At 38.7% G+C, this 22,521-nt stretch overlaps 1 protein-coding gene and 1 long non-coding RNA gene across 6 annotated transcripts in view; one reads left to right on the top strand and one right to left on the bottom strand.

Annotated features, from left to right (window-relative positions):
* Positions 1-3,202: 3,202 nt before the first annotated feature.
* Positions 3,203-22,521, top strand: part of tnrc18 (trinucleotide repeat containing 18) — an 84,803-nt gene continuing 65,484 nt past the window's right edge. For 4 of the 5 annotated variants that reach the window (XM_015360242.2, XM_015360241.2, XM_015360240.2 and 1 more), the window contains exons 1-2: positions 3,203-3,630; positions 4,854-5,185. In XM_015360242.2, the coding sequence (XP_015215728.2) occupies positions 4,975-5,185 (211 nt within the window). In that variant the 5' untranslated portion in view covers positions 3,203-3,630; positions 4,854-4,974. The remainder of the gene's footprint in view (positions 3,631-4,853; positions 5,186-22,521) is intronic. The other variant, XM_015360238.2, reaches the window with a different exon arrangement.
* LOC138224295 (uncharacterized) lies at positions 4,854-7,511 on the bottom strand. The gene is made up of 2 exons (XR_011182734.1): positions 7,323-7,511; positions 4,854-5,140 (listed from the first exon to the last, which is right to left on the bottom strand). It is a non-coding gene; the product is annotated as an uncharacterized lncRNA (long non-coding RNA).

The following is a 22,521-nucleotide window of genomic DNA, read 5'->3' as shown; positions in this document are numbered from 1 at the left end:
AGCACGGATGTTGAAGGCTAAAGTAAACTGACCCTTCCCTGTCCCCAAATATTAACTAAAAATTCAAATTTGTTGTCTGACAAATTGTTCACTTTCTGCACGGCTTTGCAATTATCGGACGCGCTAGTCTGAACGTTATGGCTCTTTAAAATGACGAAACACTACTGAGAATACTGCATGACTCAAATAGGCAAAGTAAATTCACACGGCGAATGACCTGCATTACAAATGACATATACTCTCGGTTTTTGTTAGCAACTGAAACATTTATTGTATACATACCCATCTTTAAAATAACAACTTCGTTACCATCCGGGTAAAAAAAAACAACATCGACGGGACGTACCCCAAGAAAGCCACTAAAAAAGGATGTAGCCAAGTTATTGGGCTTATTTATTTTTTGTGCTTAAAAAAAAGTCAGAAGCTTTCGAATCCACGTTGAAAGACTCCGCTGGTATGAAATGAAGTGTCGCGGAAGAAAAAAAAAGTCGCGGCCCACAGCACACCTCTTTTAAATTAACAACAACAACAAAAAAACAATTTTTCATTTCATTTGCGGTGTTTGCATAAAGGTCGGAGGAGAAAACACTCAAGGCACAGAGAAAAAAAAAAGCTTAGAGGGAGGTTGTCATTCATTGTTGCTCCATTGATCATTTAGAATCTCTGCATTCTGTTCAGACTGCCATAAGCTCGGCTCTTGCATTAATTTCCTTCGCCACAACAACCCCCCTCCCCCCATCTCTCACCGCCCCCCCCTTCTTCCTGCTGATCCAGTGGCCACATTGGGAGCAATCCAGTCTTGATGAGTCCTGCAAAAGTTGCTATCCTTTCATTGGGGGTTGAGATGGTGGCTGGGTGATATTCAGATGAGATCTCCCTTTGCTATAACGTTCAGACATCGCTTTTCCCCTGGACTCATTACTATTTCAGTCCCCCCCTTCTGCTTCCCAAAGAGGGTGGCCGTGAAACCGCCACGACGGGGCACGGCAAAGGGCAGTTTGAAACCGTTTGCGAAGTATTTTCCCCGGTTTTTAAAAATCACGATGAAATGTGGCGTTCATAATTCAAAATATGACGAAAAAGTATCCACGTAGTAAAAAATGAACTTTAATATATAACTAATGACATGCAGGTTTTGAAAATACTTCTGCCATAGATGAGACGCCTTTACCAGCATGGTTTCGGCTGGACCACTAAACCTCACAGTCTTGCTTTCTAATGATCCGAAATGAAATTTAATTTGGAGAAAATCGTGAATTGGAATTGAATCAAATATTTTTATCTTGAAATGTGAAATACTTAAAAGCGAACCCATGCGGTGTAATAAAGGTATTAATCATATACTTTTGATCCACAACTTTATCTGAGGAGAATAAAATCAGAAATACGTGTACGTAGTTATTTTTAACTGTCTGCATGTGAGCATAATGTACCACTTTATTTTTAAGGCTACGAGGAAAAACGAACTTCTTTAAGGAAAAGTTTCCCGGGCCACATTTAACTCTTGTGACTGTTCATAATTTACAATGCAAATAGAAGTCGGATATAAAGACTTTACTGAAAGCCATTTAACTATGTGTATTCCAATTTTTGTATAAATTTACAATTTAAAACGCAGGCAGGTTTAGACAATACCATATATTACAAATTCTTTAAGCTCTAATACTATACACAAAGCAGGGGCTAAATTCAATATTTCACTTTAATTTAAGAAACATCTATTCCGTAGATACTTTATTTTTAATTTGTTTATCTATTCATTACTAGGGGAAACCTATATTCACGCACATATGCTCACTTACAGTGTCACACGAGTACGTTGACAGAAAATTATCTTTGACAGACAAAAGTTACCGGTGCTCTTATAAAGTGCTTAAAAAAGTTCTATTTAAAATCTGTGTCGTTACAAACGTGGCAACCTGGAAACGCAGATCATCCAAATCTCAGATAAAAGCCACGAACGTAAAGGGGGTGGTCTCCGTGCATCTCGGGGTGTCGTATAGCCCCACGGTCGCAGAGCTTATTTTTCATTAAAGAAGAAATCGAACAATGATTTTTTTTTAAAAGGACACACCCCCAGTTCGGTAGCACCTCGGCGATTGTACCGACACCACCACTTCGGCTCCCAGTTCATAAAATTGTTGAACCACCGAATGATCATTACGCCTGCCGAGTAATGCTAAACTGGGCCAGCTGGGGTGGAGTTTTGGACTTGAAAACGGCTCTCTTCAAAAGTTGAAACCCAAGCTTCTATTAACTATTTTCAGAACAGTAAACGTGAGAGATGCAGAGTGTGCTCACTTTTCCTCCCCGGCTACATTTATGTTCTTGTTATCGAATGAGTTACTGTAACAGAACCCGCTTTGCTTGATTATTTGGGGGGGACCATTATTCACGCTCCGTAATAAGGTAAAAGCACCCCTTATGACCTTGACTACGCTGCTCTAGCGGTATCGACAAGATTTATCTCCTCACTCAATATCGCTGATAAAGGGACCGGGCTCCTAACAATGGCGATATTAATCAATCAGTGAAGTTTACAAATAGCTGCATTAATTTTGAACGTATTTTATGAGAGCATATTGAAATTACTCATTCACTTACCAGGCTGAACTAGTTTACAAAGGAGCCCGCCCAGTCTCAAATAGGTTTAATTTTTTAACATTTCTTCTCAGTTAGCCACGTCTTGCGCCAAAAATCGAGTTAAACCAACGTTGTATTCGCCTAAGCAGTTAAACCACCCCAGGCCTTTGTGTTGTTTTTATCAACATGCTAGTTTCCAGAAGAATATAGTTCTGCTCGGTAAGACCTACACACTCCTTCTTTAAAAAAAAAAAACTGAACTTGAAAAGCTTTCCGGAGATCTAAATGAACTGAACCGAGCACAATTGAATTGAACTGAATCCACTACCAGGTCCGTCTTCTGCTATTTTGATCAGCAGAGCTTGAAAAGGGGAGCCGCCTTGAAACTGCCTGCCTAAAAATTCTCACTGCTTGTTTTGATCAGTCGGTTGGGGGACGAGGGGAGCCTTGAAACCGCACAACCTCCTTGGTCCATAATTGGTTTTATAGGACTGGCGTCGAGCCAAAGTGTTTACATTGAAGTGATCGGCACTTCAAGCGACCAATCATAGTATTCGTTGCGACATTTGGCTGTTCTGTCGTGCGGAGGCGGGGCTTGTAAAACAATGCTTGTTTCATTGCTAAAGAGTTTTCCGAGATCTACAGAGAGGGACTTGGAGGGTTTTTTTTCAATGTTAGCCTATAGCTTATCTACGGATAGTCTGTATATGGAGTATTTGAAATCTTTCTGCAAACGGCTGGATTTATCCGAAGCGTTGGAATTTTTATGTGGGACTCGATCACAACAGAGCACCGAGGTGTTTTTTTACCAGGAGATGTTTTTAAACCAGACCATATGGATAAAGAGTGGACTCCTGAATTTCTTTCTTTAAAAAACCTAAATTAAAAGGCGGGCAACGGTTTATAACATGGGATTTGATCCAGAAGATGTTTCTCGAAATACTAAAAACGGCAGCCATAAGAAGTGATTTTTTTGTGTGTGTTAGAGAAGATGGAGAAAGAAGTTTATTTTGAAGAAGTTTTGTAAGTAAGAAGTTTGAAAACCAGGTATAACTATAATATTCTGAGAGAAAATGTAAACTTAACTAAGTTTGAGTTTTTTTTATAACCTGGAGAGTGGTGTATTTTTACGCTATCACATTTTATGCAATACTTTCTTATTCAAAGATATAATATTATCGGAAAGAAGCAAATTAAGCCGATGTAAGCAATCTCGTGATTACACGGAGCAGGCTGTTTTTAATTATAACACGAATTGGCCATTTTAGGCGATTTCTGTATACGTGCTTTACTGTTCGGAACAATTTTGATATCCAGTAGGTTAAAACTTATTTCGTATAAAATGTAAGTCTCAAAGCGATACATTGGTATCAAACTTAAGTCCACAAAAGCTCACAAGAGTTCAACAAATCCAGAAAATTGATAACGCAAGGGGAAAAGTTAGTAGGCTAGACTATTCATATTTTAGATATTTTTCGGGCTTTTTTTAGCATATTTTAATGGCTACATCTATCTGCGTAAGGCGAGAAGCAGTCCGATAGAATTCTGAAATGGCTTGACTGCTAGCTGTTTTAATCCTTTACACAGTTCCTATACTTGCTATAATAGTAACAAAACAACTCTTTGAATATTGATATATTTTTGTTTATATCTACGGAAGTATCTTCGTGTAATGTGAATATTACAATTAATTTGCTGTAGTAAAGAGACAAGTTTTAAAGCTTTCTGTGCCAAGAAACCTTTGGATTTTGTTTCCCTTCAAAAAATATTCCAGTGTTTTATATTTGTATCGTTATATCGATGCAAGACAATATATTCGGCACCGATTGTTTATTTATATTATGGGACATTCACTAGAGGAAAAAAATGGCGATACGTTCCTTAAGCTGTGAAATGAATGCTTTAGAGATTTTGCTTTAAGTTAAAAACTGCCTTCAGGGGAATCTTGAAATCAAGACTGCCTTGATTTAAACCACACTAAATAATAAATGTATAATTTAGATGTTTTTAAGTGGGAATTCCAGGGTAAAGAGTCTTGAATGCCGCGTTTGACTTAGAAGAACAGCTCGTGATTTGCAACAAAATGCAGTAAAGCTTTCGACTGCTTCAAAACAAGAAAATAGACGCGGGACCTATTAAAATAAAAACATTACAGGAAAAGTACTGTTCTGTTTATTCGGGCTGAAAATTTAAAGTCGGAGTTTAATGTAGTATTTTACTTTAAGGGAGTTTGAAAGTTTGTGTTTTAAAAGCATTTTCTTTATTTTTAGGTAAGACGAAATGCCTAAAACGGACACCGATTTGCCTGGAAATACAGGGACTGTTTAACAGCCTGGGTTTCTCGGAATTTCTGACTGGACCGTTTCTTTTTATCACGTTTACCTGTTTTGGATGATGGATGGCCGTGATTTCGGACCCCCCAGATCTGTCCACGTACCTCCTCCGTTGCTCCCGAGTTTGGCTATGGAGTCTCACCGGCTCGGAGCGGCCACCGCTGCCGGGCGAATTCCACCTTCCCCCGGTCACTTGAGCTCGGGGCACCCGGCGCCTCTCCATACTGGAAAATACATGTCATCGGCCATGAATCTTCATTCTCATCACGGTGAGTTTTTAAAATCCGCGTTTTGAAGCTTTCTTAAAATTCGGATAGGTTTCACTGAGAATAGAAACCGGATTTTACAAAAAAAAAAGAAGTGTTCTATGAATATATTGACGCTTACGGGGATTTTGTTTAAATCGGTTGGATGTAAGTTTTAGTTTTGTTCATTTTTCTTGGGTAGTTCTGTTGGATTTTTGTATGTTAAATGCAACTACATATGCTGTGTTTAAAAAACACTTTGTGGCGTACTGTGGAGATTATTTACAAACAAGAAAACCGTATGTATTTTTTAGGAGAGGGCAGGTGTGAGAACGGTAATCAGTTTTTCTTACTGTAAATTTAAACTTTATTGAAAAACTGAGAACAGTGGACATTAAAATGAAGCTCCCTTAGTGTGTTAATATCAATACGACAGTAACCAAAGAGGCAATTCGTGTAGTGTAGTGCGGTTTCTACCAGCTCAGTTCCGACGTGGGCTAAAAGTTCCTCATTTAATAAATTTAGAACGGCCTCTCTTTACTTGGACTAAATGTAAACGTTTGAAGTGTTACGTAATTCGAGGGCACATGCTGGTAGTTGTTACTTTACACACCCTGGACGAAATTAACATAGTTTTTGTGAAAGGCTATGGGAAAACGGATAATTTTAAAGCTGAACAGAAAAAAAACTCTTCAGCTCAACAATATTAATTGCACAACAATTACAAAGTATCAAATATGGCTGCTTATTGGCGTTGCCTGAATCCTGTTTTTGTTTATTTTAGAAATTGCGTTACATGTTTTTAGTGCTTTCCTTGTGTTTGGCACAGCGCCCTGTATAGCAGACGTATTTTGTAATGTAGATAAAGCAGAAAGATAGCAGGTCCGTTTACTTAGTAGTGTTTGGTGTTATTGTCTAAATGAATGTAAAGCGCATTTTCATACTTTAAAGGAGTGGGGACGTGTATTGCACTCCCATAACTCCGATCTTCAGAGTTTGTGTGTGAAAAGGCACCGTGGTCTCCCCTCTTAACTATTTCATATTATTGTATTCTTGAGTAAAATGTGTGATACTGAAATTTGTAAAAGCTTGCGATTCGCGACCGTGAAAGGAGGTGGGCTCTTTGGGTAATATGATCCACGCTTCACCTCGTGCAGATAAGGTTATACAAGTCCAGTGCTCGACAACAAATCCTCTTAAATTATCTCCCTCCATCGTAGATCCGCTGTAATGTCTATAAATCGGTCGCTTTTAACATCCTTTCAGTTCACAGAAGGCCTCTTTTTAAATAAAAACGTTTTAATCGAGCCAAGTTATCCACCTTCTGCGAATTTGTCGTTTTATTTCTCCTTAGATCTTATAGCATACCAAAATAACGGTTCAAACGCGTTGTGGTGTCCGATAGGTTGTACAGCAAACGCTATCCAGATGACATTATGCTTATCAGCCGAGGGGAGAATCCACGGCCACCCATATCAAATATTTGAGTTTGTCTGTCTTAAGGTTCAAGGTTTATCTCTGTTCAAGTTTTGCCTGCTCTGCGTTATGGATTGTTGTTTGACTCAGTCACTTTTTTAAACACAAAGAATTTAGCATCTAAAAACCTGATGTACTGAACGAAAGCAGTCGCGTCCTATTTTGTTCAAACGTGAGCATTTCGGCTGAAGTACCACGCACTAATAAAGTGTGGCGAGCAGTTCCAGTCCCCTTCCTAAATGCCCGAGTTTTAAAGGGCTTATGCATTTTTGGGGGGTTTTAGTCCTTAACCCCGTAACCCCAAATTCTGTTGGAAGGACAGACAACCTTTGTAAATTGCTAAGACCCAGTGACCTCTTTCGCGTTTTAAACATTCTGTCACCGGTCAAGTTGTCCATTCGAAATGGCCGCCTGCTCGCCATAACGATCGTCTTGTTACTCCAGGCTCATGGACAAGTCTGAAGAATTAGAATACCGTTCTATGTTAAACATTACATCTGGAAATTGGACATGAGATGCGTTTTGCATTGCACTTTCTGCGATGATTAACAGAGCGGAACGTTTTGTGATACACCCCCCCCCACACACACACACATACACATTTCCGACCTTTTATACTGGTATACAGAAAATAAAATGAAGTCCAGTAGGAGAGAATTCAACAATTCAGAAAGCGCAGCCATACCTTGGAGGAACGTAGAATATTGAATCTCTGCCGGAGAAGGGAAAAGGGACCATATATCACACAGCAGTAAAATGTTAACCGCCATGAATAGTTGCATTTGTTGTACTGTTTGTTATTCGCATTGTGTACTTATGTATAACAGCATCTGTAACTCCTGCTAAAGCTGTCGTTTCCGTTGCCTTTTTTGTGGACCGCAGAGCCTTTCTGTTGTTCTCTTGAGCAAATACCTGCAATTTTATCATTCTTAGTCTAATGTTTTCTTTTTTTTGACGGGGGTGGGGGGTTGGGTGTGAACTCAAACAAGGGCACTTTTTGTAAGGAGTTCAAGCGCTTTATGGGACGCCAGATCGATCTTGCTCACCGTGGACGTTTCATATGCTGATGTTTTTTATGGAGGTATAAAGGTAAATGTTTGTTTTGAGGTATAAATTAGAATGCGGTGCGTTTCCAAGACACTTCAGGGCCTCGTTCTAATTTACACAGTATTTTAAATAGTCGGGGGCGATTGGATTAAGAAAATCCATCATTTTAGAATTTGTTTCTTAAGTATTTTGTACATTTATAACTTAGAGCTACATTACGTTTATGGACTTGCATGGGAGAATGAGCTGCAGGCCCGTTTCTGTTTTGATTAGTTTATACAAAAAGCAATAGGCTGTCGTAATTTTTCCAACCCATTCGAACTGATGGTAGATCTTTATCTCATGATTGCCGATATTCCTTTCCTGTTTTCGGTTCACCTTGCAAATAAATTTCTCCTAGCATCTGCACTTGGAGAGAGCTGATACTACAGTTTCAAAGCTCAATCTGTGTAGCATTTTGTTTCATTCTGCGCTGGGAAAAGAAACTGTCGGTTTTCTTTTCCATTGTATAACGTTGCACCCTTGTCTATCAATTACAGTTCAGCAAAAGACATTTACAAGCAGATTAAATATGCAGACAGGGCAAAGAACATAATCCTAAGGAAAAAAAGCGCAGATCTCAATAGTTTTTCATTACAAGAAGAGAGAGACCGTTTTATTATGGAGTACCACTCCATAGCTAGCAGATAACAGCACGGTGTCTTCAGTAAAAAAAAAACGTTCACTTTAGGGTGAAGTTACCAGGTTGACTCAAGAAAAGGCTTTGATACTGTCGGTCACCAGCTGAGTTGATTTTTCAGTGTGTCTGGTGTTTTGTACGCTGTCTACAATAACCCGAAAGCACGTTTGTAATATGGCTGTTTCAGAATTGTATGAGTACAGCAGGCAGTCGACCAATTGTAATAAATTTGGACAGCAATATTTATTCCATTCTAGGGTCAAATTTGTTTTTAACCTTGCCGTTTTTTACAGGCTGATGTCTCACGCGTAGTGTGGCCCTTATTTATGGTTTGTGCTTTCATTTGAATAACCATATAAGTACGATCTTTTATCTCCCCCCATTCCTAATTTTTACCTTAAAATAAAAACGGTATGGGTTTTAATACTGTGGCACTCCAGTGATTACACAGCCTTTTCATGCAAAATGTACCCTAATTATATGCAGATGGTACTTTTATTTGTGGAACACTCATGGTTTTGCAAGAAATGCTTATGTTTTGGTTTTGTTCCACTATACAGAACAATATGATGAAATATAGCAGTCAGTACCCATAAAGAACAGCTTTAGACTTTAGACAGACTGCTAGTGTTTGTTTTTTTTAAAGAGAAGCTTCAAAATTAATTCAAAATACTGTTAATTTCAGCATATAACAAATCTTAAATCCTTAAAATATCTGCGATATATTGCATAACGTTGAATGTTTTTTGAACATTTGTGTCTGTTGGCAGGTTATGTATCGAAACTACTTGTTTCATGGAGAACACCCACTTTAACCTCTAAGACAGTCTTAATCTGAAAACATAAAGCGAAGTATGTCTTCATCCAAGGGTACCAGCCAGGACTCTGTGCTTGTGTTACTCTCTGTGACAGAGCTGGTCAATGTATGGGTCGCGACAGGTCTTCATTTCACTAGATATCAGCAATAAAAGATGGTGCTCCCTCTTTGGGTTCAGCAGACTTTTGGTTTTCCAGTGGTGAAGTTTTAATTGATTGTTATTCTTGTAGTAAAAAAAACTCTAAAACTCATTCATTTTGAAAAGCTCTTTGCCTGAACCTGCTAAAACACAGGGTTAATGAAAATGCTTGATTGTTCAGTTATAGGATATCTGACATAGTGAAACCTGGTTGCTACTGTGCCAGTAGGCTGTTTCTTCCTACAGCTAAGACTGCATGCTGCATTAAGGTTCCTTCAGATCTCTTTTTGTGTGTGATCTTGGGGCTCTTTGAATTTTAGATAGCACTGCAGGAATGTGTGAATTCACAAAACTCTATTTATAGTCCATTAGGAATAGAATCTGCGAATGAGCTGCTCTGCCAATGTGAGACATGCCTGCTGTATTCTGGTAATATTGGTTCGAAAGTATTTTTGGCGGACACAATGAGAGGTGTTGTTTTGAGCTACCCATGAGGTTTTGCTCTAAAGTTTGTAAAATGTAATGTCTGGTGTGATAGAGGGCTGGAAAGCCCTATTTCTATTATAAAAGTGGTGAAGAGATTGCCTCACAGGTAGAATCCTTTTTTTTTTTAACCCTGATGTGCTTGCGTTTTAAGAATGTGATTGTACCTTGTAGTAGTTTCAGTTTCTGTGGTTCAGGTTAGAACCTGAGTCTGTGCTGAATTTACCCCCAAGAGAAGAGACCCACCCAGGGGCCTACAGAAAAAAAACCCAACCCTGGGATTAAAAATAAGTCTAGTGCAGTTATGCATCTGCAAATAATTTTGAACCCTCCAGTGTAAATCCTAATTACATTTGCTTAGGAGGTCCAAGGTTTTTAACATGCCAGAGGATGAATCGGATCAAATATCATTCTTTTTTTTTTCCTGTACAAAACTGGAGTGCGAGTTTTGTCTCTTCCTTTTTGTCTTTGCCGTGAAGTAGGTGTTAAAAAAAGCCGTGCAGCTGTATCTGGGTTATTTTATCTTACTTTTTTGAGCCGGGGGTATGATTTATTTCCTTCTGGGACGCAAACTATCCATTATTATTTTTTTCCCCCCCGCAACTTCAGAGGCCTACTTAAAAAAAACAACTCAGGCAAATTATTTTGTGACATGAATACAGAAGTGGATACTATAATGTAAATCAGGAGCTAGACCGTTCATTTCTTGTCTGTATTAGGAGCACTACAGTTTTCCCTGTTGGCCTCCCGGGTAGAGGCAGGGGAAAAAAAGGGCTCCGAGCCCATAGGACACTAGGTTCTTGGACTATTGAAAATTCGGCATTGATGTAGCCAAGCACAAAAAAGGCCAAAGCAAAATCACAATCGCCTTGTTCAGGCTTTCACAAAAGACCTGGCTACCTTGGGTTAGCAGGGACTGTAAGGGTGGAAATGTGCACAATTCGGTTTCTTCTAGTACCCTTGTTGGTAAAAGAGAAGAAAGGTAAAGCTTATTTTCTATCTTTGAACGTCTTTTTTGAGACCACCTGCGCAACAAGAATGTCTCTTTAAGTACGTAGCGAGAGCAACATCGACTCCAGAACTTTTTTTTTTAAAGAAGAGAGAAACACAATGTCGTCCGGCCGGTTTCTTTTCCTTATTGTTTCGCGATCTGGTCCTATCAGGAATGTATAATAGGAGAGAAAGCCAGGAGATGAAAGGTCCTCTTAATGGTCCAAGTGTTTGCGTAGAAGAAAGCCTGTTTGTTGATTGACAGCGAAGGAAGGTTCTCTTCCCAGGGGAGAGAGAAAACGGGGAAAAACAAAGCTGTCTCTGGTGTAAATTCCTGTTTTTGCGCAAATTTCTACAAACCTTCTCATAGGAAATATATTGTACAAAAAGTTACTAATTTAAGAGTAGATCTGTTATGTAGTCAACAGTCCGATTTAAGGCCGGTTTTAATTTTGCTCGCACACTTTTTACTTAATTCTGAATTATTGATATTTTATACAAATTAATTTTGTAAGATCCTTTTCTTGTTTAATCTGACTAGGACAACCAGAAATGAAAATTGTTTTCAGTTTGATTTGATCTACTAATGCTTGTGTTTCTAGATGTCATTTTTAGTGTTAACTAAATTCTGTTTAGAGTTTTTTTTAACTTTATTTTTAAACCAATTGTAGCGCATATTATCTTTCTGTCTTTTGCTGTCCATGTATTTATGAATGATAAATACATGGACCTTAACCATTTCCTTTTGAAAATGGCTTAAAAGCATCTTCGAAAAGTAGGATTAATTCTGAGGTATACTATTTTCTGTTTAGGAGGGTCGACAAAATGGTTATTGTCCATAGCCTGTCAGACACTTTCTGTAATTTGCATATCACAATTGTTTTCTTAAACCCTATTATAACACCTTGGAGTATCAATTAATTTGAATCGAAGTCAAATCCCTTTATCGCATAAGCATGGTTTGAATGCTGTGCAGTGAACTCATATATTGTATGTATATAAAAGACCATAAACGATATGGTTTTATAAATATCCTTACAACATTTTACCTAATATTGCCTTATGTGTGGGAGTTCTTCAGAACTGAGGTCATCATCAAGTGGATAACACCAGATTTTCTCAATTTAGATCATTTTGGTAAATTGATTCCCTTAAATTCAGTGTTGTCAGTTGGAATTCTAATCGAGTGTAAGTTAGGATCTTGTGATCTTCATATCATCTCACACTGTTGATTTTATAATCAAAATACCCCCCCCCCCCCCCCCCATACCACCACCAGCAATACACAGCACACAGACACACTTCATTATCACAGGAAACCATCTAACCTCATAGTAACCTTGTTGGGGAGTCCAGTAGATGGTGTAAGCTATTAGTTTTGACCGCATCTTTATTATGAAACTATGAAAGTGACAGCTGTTCTCCAGACTCATACTTTGAAATAAAGATACCACCACTAATTAAAACAAATCCCAGAAATATCTTACGGATTTGAAGAATAATGTGCCCCAGACATCCGTGTGGAAATGCAGATATTATATTCTAGGCTTGAGGTTGTAAGTTTTATTTTTATTTTTGAGGCTGTTGTCACATTAGTTTGCTAAAGAACTAAACAAATGCTTAACGTGTTTTACCTTTGCATTCGTTATCTGTGTTAAAGGCAGAAACAAGGAAATCTGTCCTGGAAGCAAAATCTTAATTCTTTTAAAATGTGTTGACACTTTCCGTGATGTGAACTGTGGGATCTTGTCTGGCTTCTTACCTGTGTAATTCGACATGTAAGTCTTTGTTGCTTGCTTTGATAGAAATTATATGTGAGCAATCTCTGGGGGTTTGCAATCTTCCTTTATTGCTATAAATGACAGTCCCATGGCTGTGCCCATCTTCCCTCCAATGGCATAAAAGGAAATGCTATGCTTTGGAGTTGGTGTCTTTAGTTGTTGCCATTTTCCAGAGCTTTCTCCTTGTGGTGAATGTATTAAATCAAGCAGGTATCTGAATCCTTGTCGGTAGAATGTTTCTCTTCTCGGTATAGTATGTTTGATGTTATGAAGCACTGTATGAAGGGGAACCTTACTGGCTCATAAACAGTTCGCTGTTGTTTAAAACAATGAGTTCCAATGTTTATTTATAAAATGACTTAATATCCTTAAAGCTGCCTGAAATCTCACGGCTTTCCAAATGCTACTGCTGATCAGTACTAATGGATACTTAAAAAAAAAAACACAACTAATATTTGGTCTTTACTACTTATCTCTGCTGTTGTCACAGCTGACTCTGTTAAAGATCTGCGTGGAAAGTTAAAAGAAAAAAAATGACCTTAGAAAGAGCGACATTAAAATTGTTTAAGATGTCTATACTTGTCAGCCTACCCAGTTCTGAAATGTGTACAATTCTAAGGGAGTTTTTTTTTCGTTGTAACCACACATTAGTTTCTGTCAGTCTTATCTCTTCCATCTTCTGAGCTAACGGTGATAAACCATCAATGTGGTAAAAACAAATTGGAGCTTACTTTGGATAATTAACTCTATGGGAGTGTGTGAAATCCTAGCAGAGTGTGGTAGTGGAGCAGTGAATTTTCAGGAGTGTCCTGTGCCTGGTACTTTCAGCACAGTGCAAGGAAACTGCCTGATTATAGGAAAGCTGTCCTAGTTTAGGAAAAGTCTGCAGCTCAACAGCTTTAAGCATGCTAATAGTACAGTTTTCTATGATTAATTTATTTTGCCTACCATGTTTGTGTAAGCAGATCTTTTTGAAACACTGGAAAGTTGTGAAACGAGTGGTGAATATTTTGTGTGCCTCGGGTCTGTAAAAATGTTTCCTCAAGACTTGCTGTTCAATACCCTTAAGAAGTAAAAACCAATCAAAACCAAAATATGTTGCTGTATTATTCTGAGAGCTACTTAAGACTCAGAGATTTTAAATGTGCTTTGTGAATTTAGCTCTTGGAAAGGTTAGGGAAGAGGGCTAGTTTTTGGCAATCCACACTCCCCTTCAGGTGAGCTACAGATGTATTATTTTCTGAGAAAACCTGACTGCTTAGGCTGTCAAATGTGACTTATAACTTGAATTGCCTGAGTCAAGCCTTTGTCATTCTGGGTAGGGCTCTCTTTTAAAAACTGTATAGTGTAGTGACTATACAGTAACTGTGTAGTGAAGTATAGGACATTACTTGCTAACTTTTGTTGGCCCTTTTAATTAAGTATAAAAACCTACAGGGTGCTAACAGTGAAAACTTTAATTTTCAAAAAATATATAAAGTTTTTAGGTTAGTAATGATGACATATGATCTTGCTTGGGACTTTTATCTCGCTCTGCATCTCTTTAAAATTAAAATCTATTCAAATCTATTCTTCCTACATTCTGGCATATGGAATCTTCTACAAAAACAGGGAAATACATGTAAATTGTGCACAGTGAACATAAGACAAAAGCACTAAACAGGAATTATTTTGTTTGCCAAGTTCTTTAATTATACTCGAGATGGCTTCAGTGTTTCATCTTAGTGGGCTTCTCATAGCTACAAGCCAGTCTAAAGTTTAAAGTTCTTTTGAGGTTTGCACCCTTTTTTTCATTTAGTTTCAGAAATGTGTGATGTTCTAAGAGAGGAATTAAGTTAAAGGCATTTTTATGGCATTAACGCGAGCGGTGTGCATTTCTTCTCCACAGAAGGCTCCATTAGAAGCCACTTTTTTGTTGTCTGTAAAATAAATCCAGTAACATTTCACATAAATTGCTCTTTTTACCCAATACCGCCATCCTAAATGCTATTTTTCTTTAATGTTTCCTTGCAAACATTTCTACCTAAGCCAGCACGGTGTGGAGAACAGAAGAGAAATTTGGATTGTCATCTGCATTTTGTCCGCTCTACATTTCAATTCTGCTATCTCATTTCTCTTTCTGTATTCCATTACGCCACGGTAATTGTTGCGACGTTGCAATGGCTGTATTAAATCCTGAATAACTGCAAGATAAAAAAAGGGTATTCTGGACTTGGACAGTGGTATTGGAAAAGGAAATCTGACTTAAGGGGACAGAAGACCTGTCACCTCTTTTTTTTTAACGAACAGCATCCCAAATTGTGTAGATTGACAATGGCTTTATTAAGCTCTGGGAGTAGTGTGCTCAAATCCCTTGGCCATATTTCTGTAAGCCCCACTAATTTCCCATCTTTCTGTGACCAGCAGTCTCCCTATCAATAATGGATGAGGGTCTGCTTAAAATGTTCAGCAGAGTTTTTCTTTTCCCTTTCATTCTTTATTGCTACATAGGGTTGTGTGTGTGTGGGGGGGGGGGGGGTGGAGATTTTATTTGATAGCCTTCAGCTTATTTGATGAAATAGGGTAGGAAGTGTATGCGATGGCAGACAGAGGGGGTCGGCAGAGAAAGAGGTTTGGTTAACAGTTTGACCCCCAAACCAAATAACTGTTAAGGTTAAAAATGAATATTTACAAGTTCGTGGAGAAAAGGGCCATTCAGAAAGCAATACATCATGACAATGGGTGTTGTGCTTAACCCCTTACCCCTGTCTCCAAAAGAAATGATCCTGTTTTCAGTGCGATAACTTCAGACGTCTCTGGAACATGCCGAATGATAGAAGGAGACGGTGGCATCTTAAAACCGAGGGGGAAAAAGATTTCGCTTTAAAAAAACATTGTAGAAATAGCTAATGCGCTGCTGATGCTTGCAAATGGAATTCTAGTTGGAGATGGTTATTGCTTTTAGATGATGGCTTTGGTAAATGATTATTTTTTGCCTCTAAATACATAGTCTTGCTATGAAAAGGCTGAAGATGAGAGACATTCACTACAATTCCTAGAATGGTTTATAGCCAAATCGGTACTGAGACTTAACATGCCATTATGAAGTGTAATGATGTCTTTTAAAAGAGAAAATAAACATGCTGAATTGGAACTCTCTTAACAGGGCAGGTATTTAAAACTAAATATTTTCTGGACCATAGCAGAAACCTGTAGACTAATATATTTTATGGAGTACACGTGGTTTCCTGTTGTACAGCAGGAGTAATATTTTTTTAGTACGGTATGTTTTTTTTTACTACAGACAACTGAGTTATTTTTCTTGGCGCTATGCTGTGATTGTTTTTCAGCATAAGCATTTCAAAAATGTTTCGTCTGTATCTTTTTTTTTTTGGCCACTTCTATTAAAAACCTACTACGTTTTTTATTAAAATTCCTCTGAAATGTCCCACCCTCCGGAATTTATGGTCAGAAGGAAAGGAGCTGGTACCCTTGAGCTTGGCTTTGTTTGAACAACGGATTCTAAAAAGCGATATAGTGGGGGGAGAAAATGTATCGATTGGGAGAGACTTCCCTCCCCCAAGAAGAATTACTCTGGTGGTATTGCTTAGAAACATGTTTTTAGCAATGCACCTTCAAAACTGCACGGCGAAGTGTGAAATAAATCGATTTGCAGTCTTTTTTCCTGAAGACGTGGTGAAAAACATGTATGCGGTTTTAGTGTGTGCTCTACTTTGTAGTGGCAGCAGTTGTGTTCCGCAGAAAACGCACCGGTTCCAAATGTGGAGTACCTTGACACCTCCGTAGATAGTGGAATTAATCCGATCTCACTCACTGTTTTTACAAAGCATTCACTGCCCGTGTAGGAGCTGTCCTGCATTTAGCTTTTGCCTTAATGTTTGCATTGCCACATAGTGCCCCATCTAAAAAGTGCGCTGGAATACGGCATTAAAATACACTGAAGCGAGTGGGTGTGTCCATGCTTCAATCTACTCGCGTTATGCATGAACAATTCCGATTGGGGACATAAGAACCAGAATTGTCTGTATCCAAGCAGCCCTGATGCCGTTTTTTTTTAATTTCAAAGGTAGGGCTCCTCTTTAATATAAGTATAAAGCAAACAAATCTGGTGTTAATTTGGTTTAAGTTTCTGTTATGCTTTTTGCTCTAATTTGCAACAGCAGGGAAGCTGGTAATTTAAGAATAAGTGGGAAGGGTTCTTCTGAGCCCCAGCCTGTTCTCAAAACCCTCTTTTCCTTTTTATTTTTCTTCTTGGCCTGGACTTGTAGGGTGGGCGGATTTTCCGTTTGATTGAAATGGGCAGATCAGGATTGTGACAGGAGCTGCAGTTGGCTCCTCTTCTTTCTTGAGCTCTGAGCTCCTTTCTTGTCTGAGGTACCTGTGAGGGGTAGGAGGAGGTGGGGAGGGTGGGGGCCGATTGTTAAACCAAAGGCTGTAGCCCTCTGGGAGGTTCTGTAAATCAGCCTTTCTAAACGGGCTGTCAAATGAGGTGTGTTCAGGTCGCAATACTTAAGAAAAATAAACTGCAACAACATCGTTACTATGCAAACTGTGCTGGTGCGAAGGTTTGCTTTTTTTTCTTCATTTTGAAATGTCCGAGTAGATTGCTTTGCTCTCAGCTCGTTAGAATATTCGCTAATCCTGTCTAGCACCTCGGAGCCAACAAAACTATTTTCAGACTTGGGAGGTTGTCTCCTGGGGTCGGATAGGTTTGTAAAATGTTTGTTTGTAAGCGGTTTTGTAATGTGTTGGGAAGGAACTGTGCGCTAAGAAATGATTTGGTAAATGCAGTGCTGTTGTGTTGCAGGAATTGTTTTGGGGCAGTATCCTATCCGTTATGAGAATGCACGAGGGAATACAGTCCTCGGTGACCTGTTCTTTAGCCAAGTACATAAGTACATATAGTGCTATTGGAAAATGGAAATCCAGGCTTGGTTTATTTGTGTGAAACAGAGTCTCTTGCAGGAGGGTTGGGGGGAATTGATCAGTTTTCTTCTCTGGTGACCAGCTTCTCTGAAGCCCTTTTTCTTGTCAGTAGTTTATTGGCTTTTTTTTTAACGTAGGGACCCTGGTTTCTAAATTGGAGATGGGAACATCTGCTGGGACTCCCCTCTAATCTTTTTTTAAAAGATGCTATTGATTTACAGACACCATTTAAAGCTGCGTAGGAGAGCATCTTGACTCGCACCTTTGGGAGCAAGGGCTGAAACAATGGCTATACAGCACCTTTCATTCATTCCCAGGGCTGCATTGTAATTCTGTCAGTTGTCAGTAGCAGGACTGACAAAATTATCATTTTGATAATTAGGAGTTTTTCTCACATGACCAGCTGCCCAGCACCGACTTCAGAAAATGTTTAGGAAAGTGTCTCCAACCCCAGTTCCTGGTAATGAGGTGTTACTATGTATTTGTGTTGGCATCTCAAAACTTTGTGAAACTGAATCACAGTGAAACACAAGCAGTCATCAATGGCTACACTTCCAAATTACACAATAGGTCGGTCTTTTATCTTGAATATGTCGGTCAAGAAAACAAGCTTTCTGGAAAGCACTCCGCTTACCTTGATGGAGAGCTGCCTGTTTCCGTACCTCTATGGTCCCTTATTTTAATAAGGCATTTTTAAAGTTATTATCCCCCAAAATTCTGAGTTTTCATATTTAACAGTGCATTATAGCATTATCTTAAAACCTCAGTCGTGGAGGAAATATTTTCCCACTGCAGTATCAATTAGTAGTTTGATGGACCTTTTGTCCAAGGAGAAAGTATAATAAATGTTCAAATTCTTAATTTTTCACATACGGATCAAGTGTTCAAGCCATTAAATCAGTCCTGATGGCCAGGCCAGTCGATGTAAAACCTTTACAAAATAAAGACAAATCATGCCAGATGAATTCTGGGTTAATCTGAATTCTTGGTTGTGTTTTGTAGTCAGCGTTGGATGGGCTTGGGGTAGGGTTAGGGCTCTGAGGTTTTTTTTACCTGCAAGGTTCTGGGATTCAGTCCACGATGGGACGCGATCGGACCCCTGAGCGAGGGACTTCACTCTGAATGTTTCTTTAATAGGATCTGCAGTGCAAACGTATGGGGGATAAAAGCATCTGTCCAATTGAAATCACCATGGCTTTCCTTCATTTTTTGTTCTTGGTTTGTATGGTAAAACAGCACACTTGCTGGTGATCGGTTGAAGGGTGAAAAGGACGTTTCCGCCTGCAAACACGTGCTGGTCTCTGGCCAACACGGCCCCCAGCTCTGCTAGCTCTTCTGGTGTTTCCCCACCATAGGCTAGGGTTGCAGCTCAAAGAGCTGGGATTCCATGCTCGCTCCAGGGCATCCAAGATTGGTGGCGGTGGGGTAATGTGGATTCCTGGCTGTCGGGACAAAGGGATCAGCAAAATTCCCAAATCTGCTTTTGAATGTAATACCCACAGGTGATAATTTGGAGAATACCTTTTCAAGCTGCCTCAGTAACAGTGCAGGCTTGCAGTAACTCCTGAAACCATAAGAGTTTTGTGCATTTTAACATGGTATTGAACTGCAAATATTCTTCAGTGTAGTGCTAATGTGCTCAGCTGCAGGAGTGGAACTAAAGGGCAGATCTAAACAATAGTGATTTGGTTGGGTTTTGTTTTATTATGCTGGTGTGTTAGATGGCACTTGCCAGATATGCATACTGTTCTTTGTAAATGAAGAAGAAATGTATACGTACGGAGTCGTGTTTACAAACCGTTTCAGCTCTCTGAGCTTATATGGTTATTACTTTCAGAATCTTGAGGGTCTTGAGTTTGGCCACAGCACTCAGGAGGGGCGGAGTAGAATACATTTTCCAGATTTTCAAATCTGATCAGGGGAAAAAGACCTATTTTTAGGATTTTTCTGCGGAGGCTAGTGCCAGTGTGTTGTGATTGTTAGGGAGTGGAGAGAAGGACGATGAGGTAGGGGTTGTCAGATATTTTGTTTTTTCAATTCATCACGTCTCGCGTTCTTTGATGTGATTTTTGTGACGGCCATGTCCAAGGTACCCTTTATCTGTTTCGAGCTTGCGGTGTGAAAACGTGGGTGAGTCTCTTCAGCATTCCTGCTTTTAACAGGTTCCTCTTGGCGGCAGGCACATCCTCTGCTGTGGTTGGTTTATGGCATGGCTGTGATAAGCACAGACGGCATATGCTTTAACATGATGCAGAGCGTGAAACCTGTCTTTTTATTGTGAAACACAGTGATTGGAGGAGAATCCTGGGATAAAGACGCATGCAAAAGGAGTAGATGTCTCGGAAAGCCTTCACTGTATCTGTGTCTCGAGCTGTGAATTAAACAGCACAGGAGCTGTTCTGTTCACTGGGCTGACTCGTGGGAAGGAATTGGAGCCTTAAATTGTCTTGCATGTTTTTAGAATATACCCAAACTTATGTTCTATGTGCAATTATGAGCTGTGCTTTAAATATAAAGACGGCAGCCTGCTGTTTTTCTTGTGTAAATGCATGTGTTTTTATTTCAAAGCTGACTGATGGTTTATTGACTTAGGAGAATCTTTAACCCTTTAAACAGTAATAAGGATGATGCTGAATCTCTTGTACAATTCCCAGATGGCACAAACAACACATTAGCTTTTACCCTTTTGTGAACATGTAATGTACTGAAGCACCAAAGATTATAAAGGTGCGTCTGCCAGCCCCATAGTGGGGGAAAAAATGTCCATGATCTACATGGATTGCCCTTTTGCCACAGGTAACGGATTAATAAATAAGTATCATCACAACAAGCAATTGACATGTTTACATAAGCTTATCTGTTTTTTGTATACAGAAGAGAAGAACCCAGAAATGGTGCAAAAACAATGGAAAAAGCCATAGATGGTAATCATATTGAACGGGAAAGGATTAAAAAGAGCACCTAGATTTGATAAATCCCACATTTAACATCTGCTCAAAAAACAGCAGTAGAAGAGGCTTATTAAATTGTAATTTTGGGATAAGTGATTTGAAAGCTGATGAGATCAAGTTTCAGAGCTGTGCGGCACTGGCCTAGAAAATGTGTACCAAACTGCTATTCTGCTTAATTTTCACTCGGCAATTTGTAGCTCTAACCTGAGAAATTAGGTTGCCTTTTTATTATGTTGGTAGGCTCACTCTATATTTAGAGACTGACTTTTCATGTAATTCTGTTTGAAAAATTATGCTTTCTGTAGAAACTGCCAGCTTCATTAAAAATAAATGCTTCATATATCAAATAATTTAACAGAGTTTTTGTCTTTATGCACAAATTTGGATTCATTAAAGCACTTGTAAGACTTTGTGTCTTGTTTAGACCTACCTTATGATGTTAGGCTGTGTGCTGTAAAAATGCATTGAAGATTCCCCACAGCACTACTAATGTTTGAGCCTTTTTCAGACTCTTTGCTGATTAGATTGTATTTACTCAGAAGTTAGATTTTGTTGTTTGTGCTGTATAAACACTGATGCTTTGCTTTGGGGTTGTTCAGTATGGTCATCTGACCAACAATGCATACTCTGTCATTATTTCTCAAAGCTCCATGTAACCCACAAGAAGATATGACATGATCTCAATTCAGTTCATGAATGCTTTGGCACTCTGGTCTACTCAGGATGCAACACCTTTAGGCAGATCCCTCTGACAAGTGTGCCGACGTTTGAACGTTTCTGTGAACTGGATAGGGTAGTCTTTAATGTGTGCCCACAATCACTACCTGTTAGCCATACCAATGATTTTTAAATTACCACATCCCTTGATGATGATGTAATTAGTCATTTTATTACAAATTATACTGCAAGGAAAGCAATTTAAAAGATTTTCTTTTAAAGAAAAGTACTCTGGAGAATTCCCTTGAGTATTAATCACTTTCTAGTAGGGGAGAACGGAGTTCTCTGTGTAGCTTTAAAAGGCATTAATTAGACATTGAGATCCGGGTCTTATGACTTACATTTCTTTTTAATCCTTTCAGTGACAATGCAGTTTTTTTAAGAAAATGAACAGGGTTTGATTTTTTTTTTTGCATTGCTGTTAACACCTTACACTCAAAACTGGAAAGTTCCTTTAAAAAACTTTTTAAAAAGAGCAAAAAATGACCTATTCATTGTGACATGCCATTATGTTGTGTGAATCCTTTTTTTTTACTAGTTTCAGATTTTGACATTCAGGAAGCATCCGAAACCTACGAATAGATTTAAGTAGCGCTGGATGAGAGAAGTTGTTTAAAAAAGGCCCTGAAAATGTATAAGCGGGACTTCTGTTTGATAAACTGTTATTTCAGTACCCACTGCACAGACATGCAAAGCCAGGAGCAATATATTTTTCACGTGCTGTACTTAATTTTTAAACTAAGTTAACAGTTTGGACGTGCTTCCTGAAACATGCAAAAAGTTAAATATAGTTTAGATGCTAGTAAATGCCAGCATTTCAGCCTCCTGGTGCCAAAAGGCCCTGCCAGTGTTTTTACACTGGGAAAAGAAAAAAAAAGATTCTCATTTCTCTGTATGGTCTTGTTGTTGCTTTGCAAGTTATCTGAGTGATTAAGATCTGTAACTTTGTTTTCCATTTAAAACAAAATACACCACAGCATAAAATAAATTCATTAACAGTTGTCTGGTTCAAAAGGCTATGAAATAAAGACTTCAAATATAACAATAGAAGGAAGTATTTATAGTATCCACAAGGTTTAAATGATTAAAAAATTATTTGTTCCAGATGTTTCAGACAATAGCCTTTCTTCAGCTGTTCATAATATCCCAAAACATATGATTTTTTAATCATTTAAACTATTTCTCCAGCTTGAAAATGTGATGTTCTTTTCAGTCATTTCTACACCGTAGTTAACCCTAAACTAAAGCCTGTCAATTGTGATATAGAAAGTACTGTCCATGCATACATATTCTAAGTTGTTCTCCAGCTGTGCATAACGCTCATGTAGCCTGTAGTTCATTTCAACCATTTTGA

This window comes from Lepisosteus oculatus, chromosome 19, assembly GCF_040954835.1.
Source record: "Lepisosteus oculatus isolate fLepOcu1 chromosome 19, fLepOcu1.hap2, whole genome shotgun sequence".
NCBI classification, from domain to species: Eukaryota; Metazoa; Chordata; class Actinopteri; order Semionotiformes; family Lepisosteidae; genus Lepisosteus; species Lepisosteus oculatus.
The sequence above is the reverse complement of the archived record's forward strand: the minus strand, read 5'-3'. Positions and strand labels throughout refer to the sequence as shown.